Source organism: Crocodylus siamensis, chromosome 11, assembly GCF_052110815.1.
Source record: "Crocodylus siamensis isolate JL-2025a chromosome 11, ASM5211081v1, whole genome shotgun sequence".
Classification (NCBI taxonomy): Eukaryota; Metazoa; Chordata; order Crocodylia; family Crocodylidae; genus Crocodylus; species Crocodylus siamensis.
Genome location: NC_143405.1, coordinates 27,713,231 through 27,728,876, shown reverse-complemented (window position 1 = coordinate 27,728,876; position 15,646 = coordinate 27,713,231). Strand labels below are relative to the sequence as shown.

Genomic DNA, 15,646 nt, shown 5'->3' with positions numbered 1-15,646 from the left:
TCCTTTGTAAAGTTCCTCTCAATTGTGGGCCTGTTCTGAGATCCACTAGTAAAGCTTTTAGTGGATCTTTGCTCATAACCCAGCAAACAACTGACACAACCTGGCAGAATGCAGAAGGATTCCAAAGCAGCAGCACTACTGACCAGTGAGTGATTTTGGAAGGTGCTCTGCAGCAGCTGCTCCAGCACATAGCCCAATTGAACCTTGTTCCTCAGCAGTCTCTCAATTTGCTTCCTGTTCTTGATGTTTGTGGTATAGATTAGCAGGAGAACTATCAGATCCAAAACCTTTTGCAGAGGAAATAATCACTAATCAGTAAAACTGTGCAAGAACTGAGCAAACCAAAGCCTAAAGAGACCAATGATGGAGATTCCACAACCACGCTGGATAACCCATTTCAGTGCTTTACTACACTCCAAGGGAGAAAGTTTTTCCTGATATCTAACCTAAACTTCTCTTCACAGCAACTTGAGACCATTGCTTCTTCTGTTATGCCACCACTAAGAACAGTCTAGTTCCATCCTCTTTGGAACCATGCTTCAGGTAGTTGAAAGCTGCTACTAAATTCCCCTCTTAGTTTTCTCTTCTCCAAACTAAACAAGGCCAGTTCCCTCAGCTGCTTCTCATAAGTGATGTGCCCCAGCCCCCTAACCATTTTCATTACCCTCCGATGGACTCTACAATTTTTCTACATCTTTTTTGTGGTGGGGGGGCAGCAAAAGTGGAAACAGTGCTCCCGATGTAGCCTCACCAGTGCCAAATGGAGGGGAAGAATCTCTTCCCTCTATGTGCTGGCAATGCTCCTGCTAATGCAGCCCAGTATGCTGTTAGCCTTCTTTGCAACAAGGGCACCCTGTTGGCCCATATTCAGCTTATTGTCCACTGTAATTGCCAGGTTCTTTTTTGCAGAGCTGCTCCTTAGGAAGTTGGTCCCCAGCCTGTACTGATGCATGGGATTCTTCTGTCCTAAGTGCAGGACTGCACTTTCCCTTATTGAATCTCATGAGATTTCTTTTGGTCCATTTCTCCAATTTGTCAAGGTCCCGCCGAATCCTAGCCCTACCCCCTCCAGTGTACCTACTAATCCCCTCAGCTTGGTGTCATCCACGAACTTGCTGAGGATGCACTCCATCCCATCTTCCAGGTCATTGATATGGATGGATGCAGTATTAAGAACATGCATGTGTAAATACAAATCAAAATAAACCCAGTTCAAACCATGGACAGAAGAAATGAATACCTAAACAACCTCCCCTACGACAACTGAATCACTAGCAGTTCCTGAGCTCTACAGCAACACCTCCAAACCTGATGCCATAGACAAAACAAGTGTTCTTGCTATAGTAGGTCCAAGCAGGAGCTCATAAAAAAGGAAGAGTACAGCACAGGAACAGTCAGAGATATTACCTTATGGTCAGATACAGAGACAGTGTTCTCAATAGCCTGAGGAGGAAACAAATACAAAATAAATGGGCACAATAGTACATTTCAAAACCCCAATGCCCTACACTTTGGAAAATAAAGCTGGGTGAAGACAGACCAAATCAGCAAATATTGAAATAAGTATTACACCGTCTATTTCTTGTCTCTGCAATAACATGTATATATCAAAACCAGGATAGTCTCTCTACTGCATCCATCATTACAGTCTGGAGACAGTGGACAAATGTACAGCTTGATTGAGCATACACTCAAGTAACTTCAGTCTTTGAAAAAGCAATTACATTCCTAAGGAAAGAAAGAAGAAGTGGAAAGAAGAATAAAGTCCAACCTCATTAAATACACATCAACTGAGAGGCCATGTTTAAAATGAAATGTAGTCCTGTTTTCAAGAGGAGTTTAACTCCCTGCAGACCACTTTGTTAGCACTTTAAAAAATATCAGTTGGCCTAGCCTCAACCACTCCTATAAAACAAATAAATATATTATCCCATTCCAAAGATAGGAAAACAGGTTCAGAGAAGTTAAGACCTAAATTTTCAGAAAAAATTACATTAAAAATTAAATCTAAATGTAATTGCTCACTTAAAAACACACAATTAGGCTTAACCTGCACCTTAGATTCTCAGGCTGTAGAATACAGTAACTACTGCTCACTGGTTATCTAAAGAACACACTTTGAGGTCTGTAGCTCAAAAGTATAAAACATAGTATCTCAGGGAAATAATACTGTTAAACTGGAACACAGAAGGGAAACAAGTATCAGAATGGAAGTGATAAAAGTGCAGTATTAGATAGTTTTTTTTACAACCAAACCTGAATGTAAGAAAATCTAGAATTAATGTTTAAGTTGCATGAAAAACCAGAGAAGACAGTCTGACCTTAATCCAAGCTTCTGAAATGCCTTTCTGAAATCTCACAGCCAACTTTATCACATCAAAAAGGAGTTTCACACAGTTTTGACTACTGCTTACTTGGCTCATAGAGGAACTGCAAATAACCAGAGGGGCAGAATTAGTGCAGAGCAGGGCATGAACAGATAAAGATAGGAAGACTGAAGTCAGAAGATGAAGGATGCTTACTGTATAAGATACAGTGCACACACAAGAGTGTTGTAGACACAAAAGTGTGTTTCAATGGATAAGGATGGAAATGCTGAAGGTGCTAACATCAATCTGCAGTGGATTCTAAATTATGCAGCCTCATAACTTAGTGTCCAAGCCCTTCTGTCATATCCTTTCCATACAACAGTCAAGTAGAATTACTTAGACACGAGAAAAGTACCTTGCTTGGGCCTGGCTTTTGAGCTTGTTCTTGGAAGCCAGTATCTGCATGGGTAAAATACATGACGACAGATCCAAGTTTTTACGGAGATCAGAAATCACCTGCAGGACACAGAGGGCAAAAAGCTCTGTAGGAATAATTTACAATGACAGGCACTTTTGTTAGAGTATTTGTACAAATAAAAAAGTGACAGTAAGGAAGAGGGGAAAGACAGAAAAAAAGAAAAAGGCAATCTACAGAATCCTCAAAGACAACAGGAAAGGCCAATAGAAAAAACAGACATTAGACAATGCCAAGATTTTTCAGTTAAAAAGAAGTGTGAAGACCATTTCATGCACCATCACTAAATAACTTAGGCATTATCTGTGTATATGAATATTTGTAGAAAAATGGTGGTAAGAGATTTCTTTAAAAGGCTCTTCCACAAAATTCCCACTTGTTCACAGTAAGAGAGAATCTATATTCTGCAGGTTACTTTTATAAGTTCTATACAACACCAGCATAGTATGCCAGGTAACCATGGGATTATTGTGGTACAGGGATCTTACATACATAAATTTCATTGTTTGTAGCAACTACTGTAGATCAGGTTGATCATTCTAAATACATTATAGTCAAATGATCATATCTTTCTGAGAATGCCAAATTTGAGCTAAAATGTTTCATGGTGACGTGTGAGCAATCTCTCAACCAGTTTAGCTAGAAAGAAACTTCAACATACTAACCAGTCCCATTTAAAAAACCTGAGCACATTTTCTCTATACAAGTCTATCACAAAGTTGAAGTTGAAAATTAATTTTAAGTCTTCACCTGAAAATAGCCCTCACTAATTGTGAGGACTATCACAGAGAAATTTTCAAAACGGAATTTAGGAGCACAAACCCCACTAAAAAGATTTGTAGTCTAAGGTACTTTTGAAAACCTCCCCTTTATTTTCAACTCAATCATGTTGGAAGGGCTTTAAAACTGCCTCCTAACCACATTAGCTTGGTCGAGTTGAACTGATCTAAGCTCCTAACACATCTTTAAGTTCTTTTAGCTGTTTACACTGCAAAATACATTCCAAAACCAAATAATAATAAAGGAAGTTGAAAGAAAAGGAGGTATAAGAAAAGGATATAAAAGGAGGTTTCGAGCCTTACGCTTCAGGGCATGAATGGATAACTGCAGGGATCAGGAATATATTCCACATGCGGCTTAATTCTTAACAATTTAGAGTAGTATGAGAGCTTTCATATCTGCTTCTGAAGAAGCAGGCATTGGACTCAGTCAAGCCAGACTGAGCCAGTCTACTCTGGCATGACTATTTCTACATTCCCAAACAGCACCACTCTCTTTTATGTATCCTTACTATGATAGCATAAATTCTATACCTCTTCTGCATCTGTGGCCTTAATGTTATGAAGAATAAATTTGGTTACAACAGGCAAGTCTTCCAATTTTACAGCTGGCACTATAGTCATAGCAGTCTGACGCACCTAAGGGGAAAAAATGTGTCATGTATGAGGCAAGATATCAGGCAAACAAACAAAACAAATGTAGCTCTCCAACTTTAAGGCTGTTTCATCCCATGTTAAAGTTGGAGTATTTTACTATATTTATTTACATTGCTTCCAGTTTGTCCACTTGTACGTTAGAACCTAACAGCTGCTGCCCTTTTGAAATACCACATATGGGGGGGGAAAAACTCCTGGTCTTAAAATCACCTACCAGGAAACCTCACTAAATACAGTGTCTATCATTAAACTGCTGCCAAAAGCAGCATGTGTTCAGTAATAGAAACTACCTATCCAGTCGACTAAATGCAACCAAAACCAAGAATATAAAACACAAAGACCATATTCGGCAAACACTATAATGGGAGCATATCACTAAGATAAATTACTGCAGGCCATCTGAATAAGATGCATGGTAGAGCTGATGAAGCGCAGTTCCCCTTACCACCAACTGTTTTTAAAGTCATAGTGTGTCACTACACTGCATAGATTTTGACTTCCTTTTCACTCCCACAGCTGAGCTGTAGCTTTCTTTCCCATTTCCAATTATTCCTGTTTCTTCACCAGCCTTAAACATCTGGCAAACATCACCAAACAGAGCCCCAAACAGAATCCCTCTGTCATCCCCATTCTTAACTTGGGGTATATGATTAGTGTGCCCTCCCTCCCCCCTCCATAAAGGTAAAGCTGGACCAAGTTGCCCTGTGCCTCATCTGCATATAAATTTTTGGAACATCCCAGGACCGGTGAGAAGAACGCTGCATCCAGGGCATGATTGGGGGGCTAATTACCACCCCACAAAGGATCCATGTGCTATCTGGAATACACACACATACTGAGCAGTACTAAACTGCTTGCTCCAAGGGCCTTATTGCTAAGGACAAGCAAAACTTGGGAGCATCCAAACCCCAAGCCTCCAGGCTTGGGCCTGCAAGTAGGATACCCACCAAAGGTTTTGGAAACATCTGAAGCCCCAGGTGTAGGTGAAGGATGTTTGTCAGTAGTAGGGCCACTTTCAGTTTTGGACTCTTGGGTAGGGAATTAGTTTGGGCTAATTTGTCCTCAGATACAAATTAAAAAAAGTTTGTACCACATATAAGTATGTGTCAAAATGCTGCCCAAAAGTGTGTTTTTGGAGTATCTTGCAGCAATTGTGAAGCTCTGCAGTTTCACAAAAAGGTAACATGCATCAATTCTGGATAAACTAAGTGTATGGATACTGCATGGAAAAGGCTGGAGAGAAACCAAAAGAAAAAGGGCTACCTGAAGCCTCAGATTTATTTTCCCTGCTGCAGTACTGGGAGGGGGACAAAATCAAGGCAAACCTCCAATTAGATTCTATACCTGGAAAATTGATTATAATGTATCAATTTTCCATATATAAAATATAATTATTGGGGGGTCATCTCACAATCAGTGTCGTATTTGAGTAAATACAGTACTCTCTTTTGAAACAACTCCAAAAGTATGTGTCCATACCCAAAAAATCCATCACAGGATATTGGCTTGAAAAGGGGACATGGCTGCTTAGGCCTGTCTTCTTGCTGATATGGACTCTGCTTAATTTTGGCTTAGTCATTCTTGTACAAGGACTTTCCATGAGGTATTGCTATTAACCAGTAAATGTAGTCTTGTTTCAGAAATAACATCTGCCTTGCTGTATTTCTTTTCTGCTTGCACTCCTTTCCCTTAAAAGAAGTAAGTTGCCAGCAGAAACTCGAGCCAAAGAGCCTATATGGCCTGCTGGGCTACTAGCAAGCTACCAGAAACTGGGGGACATGGCTTGCCACAGAATATGGGGTCCTTTGGCTCTGCTGACCATGGCTATCAGCAACAAGCTAGGACACAGCAGAAGCACCCTATCAAATTCCAACAAATCTGCAAATTCTACTAAATACCTTGTCACAAAGACACCAAAAAAAAGAAAAGGAGTTTGGCCACAGCAACCCCTGAACACTCATTGCATGCCCAAGACCCCACCACTGCTAGATACTCATCCCTGGACCTCTCATCACCTCTAGACTCAATGCCACCAGGCCCCTTGCTGCTTCTGGCACCACCACTGTGTTGACTATGGTGATCACTCCTGTGTTCCAAGGTAGATCCCACCTGCAAGAAGCCTCACAGCCCAGATCCATCCCAGGGCCCCAGGTAAGTCCCAGGGCCCCACCCTCGCTCTCAGGGGTTGGGACAGAACTTTTTTTATGAACACATTATTCCACGAGAACCAGAAAAACTCATCTCTGACTATCGCTTTAACTGTTTTTTGCTTTCTCACTATAACACGCTTACTAGGGCTGTGCAAAGCTTTGGTTCCCGATTTGATTCAGCAGAGATTTGGCCCAATTCGGTGGCCAAATCTCCAAATCCAAATTGAATCAGACCTTTTTTAATCTCTCCAAATTGAATCAGAACCCTCCAAATCACTTCAGAGAGATTCAGCAATTCAGACATAGGCACAGCTTTAAAAGTTTTTTCTACATACCTCTAGGTAGCAGGAGGCTCACGAATGCTACGATGCTGGGGCGCATGAAGCATCCCACAGAAGTGAGGGGCTCCACAGCGCACTCAACGGCAAACCCAGAAGTAGACCAGAAGCGCTTCCAGTCCACTTCCAGGTCTGCTGGACAGCACGCGGGGGGGGGGCCCCCATACCCCCCAGTTTCGAGACTGGTGTTCCTGGGTCAGGGGGGCACTGGGGTCCCCCTGAGGCTAACTGCCGAACCAACGGAGTGAAGGGGGGCACCCCGAGCACAGTCCACAGTGGACCCGTAGTGGACCGGAAGTATTTCCGGTCCACTTCCAGGATCGCTACAGAGCATGTGGAGGGCTCCCCCGCACTCCTGTGGGACGCTCCATTTGCCCCAGCATTGCAGCATTCACAGGCTGCACTGGTACCTTGAGGTATGTAGAAAAAACATTTAAAGCTGTGTCTACAGCCAGTTTGCTGATTCTCTAAATCAGGATCTAATCTTCAGATTTGGATTTGGCCAAATTGAATCAGGGACAGTGATCCAAATAAACTAAATCGAATCACTGTCCCCAATTTGAGCCGAATCCTAATCAAATAGGGCCCACTTCACATACCCCTAATGCTTACTGGTTTAAATGACACCTTTCCAATTTTGGTTGCCTCCAGATTTGAAGGTCTGAAAAGAGACTAGTTTTAATAAAATTCAATGAATAAATCAAAGCAGTTCTAATATTGATTCTACTAAGCAGCAGGCATTTCCTGTTCTACACTAATTCTATTTAACAGAAAATCTCTTACCTCAGCCAGCAGTCTTGCATCAAGATCCAAACTGGAAAGGGCATCCAGGATTGGAACAGTTAGTCGAGTGTCCCGTTTTAACAAATGGCTAATGTAGAAGAAAAACAGTGAAAATGAGAAATAAAGGCTTTTGCTTGTTTTCCACTAAGATGAATTATGAGACAGAAAAATGCAATCTGCTCCAAAATCTCTGAGAGAGACAGTAACATATGCCACTGATACTGTAGAAGGCAAATATTCTCAAAACTAATTGCTTCTCTCGCAATTGAGATTCTGTTTCGTTGCTCCTTGACTTGCACTTGACATGAAGGAAGTCTGACATTTTCCATAGATCTCTTGGCAGAAATGGAAGCAATACTTGAAGGTCATCCTGATATACTTGACTTTTCAGGTGGGGCAAGAACTTGAAATGTGGTAGGGCTAGTCCTGCATTTGCTATTCATAGAAAAACTCATCTAACTTTGTCTGCACTACAAACCTCTGAAACTCACTGTTTCTCCAAACTACTATTTAACAGCAACATTTCTGACAATTTCTGAGCATTCTACTCCAGTCTGCTGACCCCTCTGTAATCCTGGTCACTCTCAGCTGCTTCTATAGCAAACAAAATTAGGGCTTCACATAGGACAACGGCACTTCAAGAGAAACATCTTCTGCGGCTTAAGGGAAATATGCTGAGCTGGAAGCCACCTTCTGTTGCCTGGCATTAATAACTCTATGACATTCACAAGCAAAAGTAGGGATACAAGGTCTTACACAATACAAGAATCATTTCCCAGTCACAGACAGTGAAATCAAAAGATTGCATAAGATCATATGGGGCAAAGCTGGAAAGAAAATCCTGGGTGCGGACATATGAACAATTATACCATTTTCAGGTGCCCATTTACCACGCCTAAGCTGAATCTGCTGTAACTGTTTCAACTGTCTGTTCCTATCCCACAGTAAGTAGAAGTGGGGCAGCTTATCCCTAAATGAAATTATGTTGTGAGTTTAATGTCACTTACTGCAGGCTAGGGGTGGACAGAGTAAACAGTTACAATTTGTATAACAGATACACTAAGAAACAGTAAGTCTCTCTTCCCCCCTACTTTAAAACTGTCTGCGCCCCCTGCTTCTGCTCTGTCAGACCTATTGTTAGACAGAACATGTCAGATACACAGCAAAGCTGAATCCATAGCCCCTGAGGCTCATACCTCTTCAGAACCAAACACAGAACCAAGTATCTTGATTCCCAACATTCCTTTGTTGTTTTATCACCATCAGTGAGTATTTCCATTATAGCAATGCCTAAAAGCCAATAAAGCAGGGGCCCCATTCTGTCCTAGACAGTGCATGAGCATGCAAACACACTAAATAGCAGGCTGTAACAGAGTCAGAAGGCTCCTGTTACTTAAGGAGAAAAGCAGTTGGTGGAGCTGGCTACAAGGAAAATAGCCAGCCAGGGGAAGGGGCAGAGGCTAGGAGTGCCTATGACAAAGCTGGTTACTCTGCAATAATCCAGCAGAGCAGAACTCTGCTCAAGAAGCATGGGCCCCACTGCAGCAGTGAGACCAGCAGCAGTAAGCTGCACTGAAGGCTACTCAGCAAACCTACTCAGGAATAACCTGGGACAGCTCAGGGAGCCACATGACCAAATGAGGCATGGTTTCCAGCTATATGAATCCAGGGCCTGAGCCAGAGCAGTTAGTCTGGCCAGCGTAAGGTGGCAAAGGGCTGCAGCAAGGCAACAGCCCTAGACTTTAGGAGGGCTGACTTCAACAAGCTAAGGAGGATCGTTGGGGAAGCGCTGAGGACCCAGAGGGGAAGGGAATCAGATGTCGAAGGTGAGTGGTTGCTCCTTAAGGAGACGATCCTCCATGCCCAAAGGGAGGTAATCCCAACAAGGGTCAAAGGGAGCAGGAGGGCACATAAACCCCCATGGCTCACTAAGAGCATCCGGGAATGTCTCCTTGCTAAAAGGGAGGCATACACCCAATGGAGAGATGGGGTCATCACCAAGAAGGACTATGTTACAGTCGCCCGAGGATGTAGGGGGGCAGTCAGGAGGGCCAAGGCAGAGATGGAGATAGGACTAGCTTCCCGGATTAAGGACAATAAGAAGTCCTTCTTCAAATACATAGGGGGTAAAAAGAGGGTCCCGGGTAATGTGGGGCCCCTGCAGGACACGATGGGCAACTTAGTCATCACGCCAGATGACAAAGCTAACATATTTAACGATTTCTTTGCCTCTGTCTTCCTAAGTAGGGACCAGTTCAGCCACCTCCCTGCTGGGCCCCCCTCGGGCCCCGGGAGAGACACGCTTGGGCCAGGGGTTAGCGAGGAGTTAGTTAGGGTACTTCTGGAGAGGCTGGACGTGTTCAAGTCCGCTGGTCCGGACGATCTTCACCCTAGGGTTCTACAGGAACTGGCCGAGGTCATTGCGGGACCCCTGGCGCGGCTCTATGAGCACTCGTGGTGCTCTGGTGAGGTGCCGGAGGACTGGAAGAGGGCCAATGTGGTCCCTATCTTCAAAAAGGGAAAAAAAGAGGACCCGGGAAATTACAGGCCAGTTAGTCTTACCTCAATCCCGGGTAAGCTCTTTGAAAAAATTATCCTGGCACACATCCAGGAGGGCCTTGCGGGGGAATGCATGCTCAGGGGCAACCAACATGGGTTCATCAGTGGCAGGTCTTGTCAGACCAACCTGGTGGCCTTTTACGATCAGGTCACCAAATCATTAGACGCAGGGGTTGCTGTGGATGTAGTCTTTCTGGACTTCCGGAAGGCTTTCGACACTGTCTCTCACCCTGTCCTCATCAAAAAGCTGGGAGACTGTGGTGTCGATGCCCACACGGTCAAATGGGTCGCCAACTGGTTGGAGGGCCGCACCCAGAGGGTGGTAGTGGATGGGTTCTTCTCGACCTGGAAGGACGTGGGCAGTGGGGTTCCGCAGGGCTCGGTCCTCGGGCCCGCACTGTTCAACATCTTCATCAGTGACTTGGATGAGGGGGTAGAAAGCACCCTGTTCAAGTTTGCTGATGACACTAAGATGTGGGGGGATGTGGGTGCACTAGAAGGGTGCAATAGGCTACAAGCTGACCTTGACAGGTTGCAACGGTGGGCGGATGAGAATAGGATGGGGTTTAACACTGATAAGTGCAAGGTGTTGCACATGGGGAGGAAGAACCGGCACCACACTTACAGGTTGGGGAACTCCCCTCTTGCCAGCACGGAGACGGAAAAGGATCTTGGAGTCGTCATTGACTCCACGATGAACATGGGCCGGCAGTGTGGGGAGGCAGTCAAGAAGGCCAACCGTACCCTGTCATGCATCCACAGATGCATCTCGAGCAGGTCCAGGGAGGTGATCCTCCCCGTCTATGCGGCACTGGTCAGGCCGCAGCTGGAGTACTGCGTCCAGTTCTGGGCGCCACACTTCAAGAGGGACGTGGACGATATGGAAAGAGTTCAGAGGAGGGCCACTCGTATGATCAGGGGTCAGCAGGGCAGGCCTTATGAGGAGAGGCTACGGGACCTGAACCTGTTTAGCCTCCACAAGAGAAGGTTAAGGGGGGACCTTGTGGCCTGCTACAAACTGGTCAGGGGGGATCAGCAGGTATTGGGGGAGTCCCTGTTCCCCCGTGCACTGCCAGGAGTGACCAGGAATAACGGTCACAAGCTGGCGGAGGGTAAGTTTAGATTAGATATTAGGAGGCGCTACTTCACAGTCAGGGCGGCTAGGGCCTGGAACCAGCTTCCAGGAGAAGTGGTGCAGGCTCCTAGCCTGGGGATTTTTAAAAGGAAGTTAGATGAGCACCTTGCCGGGGTCATCTGACCCCGGTGCTCTTTCCTGCCAAGGCAGGGGGTCGGACTAGATGATCTACCTAGGTCCCTTCTGACTCTAGCTACTATGAAACTATGAAACTATGAGGCAAGAGCTCCAGAGCAAGGGGAATGCAGAGGTTCTCCTAGCTGGCACTGGGACTATCTTGAAGAAGGTGAACAGAGTGTTGATGCTTTGCAGGGCGATATTACCTGGGGTAAAGGGAAGACTTGTTATGTTAGCAGGTAGCCATTGTTTAAGTCTGGACCCAGAAGGGACTTAGTTTGTGTTTTCCAGAAAGCTTGCTCCTGGGTTACAAGTCTCACTGGTCCAGGAATGGGGCCAGTGGCCCAGACAGAGCCAAAGCAGGGTTGAGACAGGGCCAGGGGACCCAGGTTCCCCACTTTACCCAAGGAAAACATGGGAGAAACCCATGGATTTTGCACTTTTGCAGAGAGCTGTCTGCAGGCCTATAAGGGGAATGGGAGGAAGAGGAACCATGTGCATGTAGATGCACATGGCTGCTAGGCAGCCTGGAGAGAAACTCCTGTAGGTAATATGGGGCGGGGGGTGGGGAAGAGCAGGAATTGAGGGCCCCATAGTGAGGGAGGGAGGAAGGGAATTGGACAGGGCTGGAGCTCAGGCTGCTGCCTAGCTCTGGGGTGTGTGGGGGGCTTGGGACCCAGGGCCAGAATGCATGGCCCCAGGGCCTCGGCAGGGAGTGGGACGGGACCGCAGGTGGCTCATCAGGGTGGCAGGGGCTGGGCCCGGTAAGACAGGTCAACTAAAGCTCTGCCTCTTCTGGGCATGTGCCGGGCTCGGCGTGAGAACACACTGAGTTTAAAGTAAAGCTCTGTTTTGCAGGGGAAGGGGTTTTAACACCTGCAAGCATCCCATAAGATCTTTCTTCTTTAGTTGTTTGCCTCTTTTTTCTTTTTTAAATATGCTTTAAGAGGGTTATGAAGAAACATATGCTTGGTGAAGTCTGCATCAGTGCCTGCACTAATACCCTAAAGCAAATAAGCCACAGGAAAGGTACAAGGAAGAAGGTGTAATAGTGCATAAATCAACTACAACTCAGTGCCACAAATGTTTGCTGAAATAGGTTTGCTGAAATGGGTGTTTCAGGAAAGGAATCTCTCTCTGCCTTATGTGTACGAGCTCCCCACATTTCCAGCAGTTACTCTGAGAGCAGAGAAGGGATACTGTTGAGAACTACAAGCAAATATATTTATTGGTTTATGAATTAGATGCACTACTTGAAAAAGATGCAAGTGTTACCCCACTTACACCTCTCCTCCACAGTGTGCAGCAGCAGGGGACAAGGAGGAAACAATTACAATGGACAATAAGCTGAATATAAGCCAACCATGTACCCTTGTGAAGAAGGGCAACCGCATACTGGGCTGAATTAGTAGGAACATTGCCAGCAGATCAAGGGAAGTGATTATTCCCCTCTATTCGGCATTGGTGAAGTCACATCTGGAGTTGTGTCCAGTTTTGGGCCCCCCACTAAAGAAGAATGTGGATAAATTGGAGAAAGTTCAGTGGAGGGCAATGAAAATGGTTTAGGGAGCTGGGGAACATGACTTACAAGGAGAGGCTGAGGGAACTGGGCTTATTTAGTTTCTAAAAGAGACGACAGAAAGGATTGAATAGCAAACTACCTGAAGGGAGGTTACAAACATGATGGAACTAGACAGCTCTTAGTGGTGGCAGATGACAGAACAAGGAACAATGGTCTCAAGTTGCACCAAGGGAAGTTTAGATTTTTCCTAATATTTAACTTTCTCACTTGGAGGATAAAGCACTGGAATACCTAGGGAGGTTGTGGAATCTCCATCCTTGGAGATATTTAAAGATTTCGGTAGACAAAGCCTTGACTGGGATAATGTAGTAGGGGATGGTCCTGCTTTGAGCAGGGGGTTGGACTAGATGATCTCCTAAGGTTCTCTTCCAACCCTATTTTTCTATGATTCTATGAATTGTTAGACCCTCATTCTCATGCCTGTTCATAGACAGCAGAACAAACAGACTGCCAGTTTCCCACACTGTCCCATTTCCCTAACCCATTAGGTATCAAAATGATCTGGCCACACAGGCTTGATGAGAGGCAAGCGGCTGGATCAGGCCTAAGACCACCCCCATATGCCAGAGCTAACACACAGGACCAGTCTGGTATAGGCACCTCATGCTTCACACACCCCAGACTGGTTCTGCATGCTAGCTCCAGCCCTACATGCAGCATGCTCTTACCCCAGTCTGAGGTATGCACTGTATGCAGTGCAAAGGCCAATCTGGGACACACACTGTATATAGCATCCACAACAAACCACCCCTGCATTATGGATCTGACACAATGGACCAGTCTGCAGGCCTGACCCAGACTGGCTCTGGATCCAACACACAGAGCCAGCCCGGTGCAGATGATGTATGTAGCACGTGCCCTGGACCAGCCCTGCATGCCACATGTAGCATGTGAGTTAAATACAGCCCTATGCATTGCACACGCTGCATGCAGCACTCAGGTCTAGGACCAGCGTGTGTTGCATGTAGTACTTGGGGCTGGTCCGAGACCCACAGATAGCACCATAAACCAGATGATAGGGCTCCACATGCTGACACCCTTGCCCTAACTAGTTTTTGTGCCATTTGCATTGATGTGGGCCACCTGTGTAGCAAAGTCTGAAGTAGGAACAAAGCAAAGAATTAAAAAGAAAAAACCTTACCTAACCTCTCTGGCAACCTCACTTTGCTGGGAATCCTCCAGGATCTCAGGCAAACTGGTGATTATGTCATGTTGGATTGGTGCAGGAGAAACACTGACCATCTGTATTAACTTCTTGATGAGATCCTACAGGTAGGGGACACAATGGAACACAATCTCATCACTAGCAAAAGCAGCTCATTTTTATGGCATTGGTATCATGTATGCAGTGCCCTCAGTGCAGTAATTTCTTTACACTTACGCTAGATAGCTCCACTAACTGGTCACATTTCAGTGACAATCTGGATTATAATACAACCTGGAGAACACAGCACTTATACCCATTCTTTCCATTAAGACAAATTAACAGTTAAGCTACTGTTAACATCCTCAGTTAAAAACAGCTTTGATTAGTCTTTAACTGAGGGTCTGCAGTTAAGCTATTATGTCTGTAAGTCCCACTGAAGTCATCAGACTTGTCATTTACTTCATTGAGTTTCATCAGGCTCCCAATCCAGTACAAAACCCTGAATAGAGGTTTTAAAAACACAGCTACATGAGTAAGCCCTTTAACTGCAATTTAAATGTGCTGTCAAAAGTTTAAAAAGGAATGAAGAGACAATCCAAGAAGCTGGAAGAAATTTAGTAACATAGTAAGAAAGAAAAAATATTTGGGGGGTAATTGAGCACGCAGGGACAGCAAACAGGGCAGTCAAGCAGTTTGCTGGGAGCAAGTGGAGGAAGGGAAAGAGAATCCACCAGATCCTGCTTCTGGAATGTAAGTGAACCAGGGCTGTGTGTGTGTTTGGCTTGCTGAGTGCTCTGAGCAGCTGGAGTGCTGCTAACTGAGTGATTGCTGCCTGTGTCTGACAACAGTCCTAACAAGGGAATGCGGCCAATCCAGGCCCAACAAGGTATAAAACAAGACTCCCCAAGTGACCAGGAACAGCAAGCAGGGCAATTTGAAAGCAGCTGGCAGGTTAGTTTGCCACCCCTCTCTTTCAAGGAGAGCCCTTAAGGTGAGTTCTTTCTTTAATTAAAAGTAAGTAACCTTAACGTAGCTAAAACTCTGCACGTAGATCAAGACTTAAGCAACTTGTTTAACTAGAGTCCACAGAGAGTGAGGAATTCATTAGGGAGTTTGCCTGGAAACTTTCTCTCACCTTCCTTCACTGTAAGCTTGGTGAAAGGAGACAGGATAGCAAGGGAAAGGAATCTTTCAGGACCAAGAAGCAGTAGTGAACAGGCCAGTTTACAAAAGAGTTTACTAGGAAGGTCTGCTTGGAGAGAGGGGCAGGAAGAGGTAGGCATTAGATTTAAGACCAACAGAAATGGCTAAGGAGGTCATAATGCCAGAGCCACTGCCAGCTCTTCCCCTGCTTTGTTGGGACCTGGGTTTGACCTTTGTGCTCAGCCCAAGCTGCATGCTTAGCTTGAACTGTGGTCAAGACCTGCACCCAGCGAAAGGAGAAGATGAAAAAATACTGTGCCTAACTTAAAACACATCAGGAAATTGGCTAACTAAATTGAATAAATATAACTTGGGCAAAAAAGGAACAATCAGATCAAAACCTACCCCCACCTAAAAATGAAAAGATTACCTCAGAATAGAAAGTCCCAGTTAAAAGGTAACCATATTTGGC

At 45.1% G+C, this 15,646-nt stretch overlaps 1 protein-coding gene across 3 annotated transcripts in view; it reads right to left on the bottom strand.

The window, feature by feature from the left end:
• The window catches only part of FANCD2 (FA complementation group D2), a 170,659-nt gene that overhangs the window by 116,834 nt on the left and 38,179 nt on the right, over window positions 1–15,646 (bottom strand). For all 3 annotated transcript variants that reach the window (XM_090021350.1, XM_090021352.1, XM_090021351.1), the window contains exons 9-15: window positions 14,026–14,150; window positions 7,492–7,579; window positions 4,098–4,202; window positions 2,725–2,825; window positions 2,322–2,430; window positions 1,408–1,443; window positions 144–287 (exon numbers count right to left, since the gene is read on the bottom strand). In XM_090021350.1, the coding sequence (XP_089877476.1) occupies window positions 144–287; window positions 1,408–1,443; window positions 2,322–2,430; window positions 2,725–2,825; window positions 4,098–4,202; window positions 7,492–7,579; window positions 14,026–14,150 (708 nt within the window). The remainder of the gene's footprint in view (window positions 1–143; window positions 288–1,407; window positions 1,444–2,321; window positions 2,431–2,724; window positions 2,826–4,097; window positions 4,203–7,491; window positions 7,580–14,025; window positions 14,151–15,646) is intronic.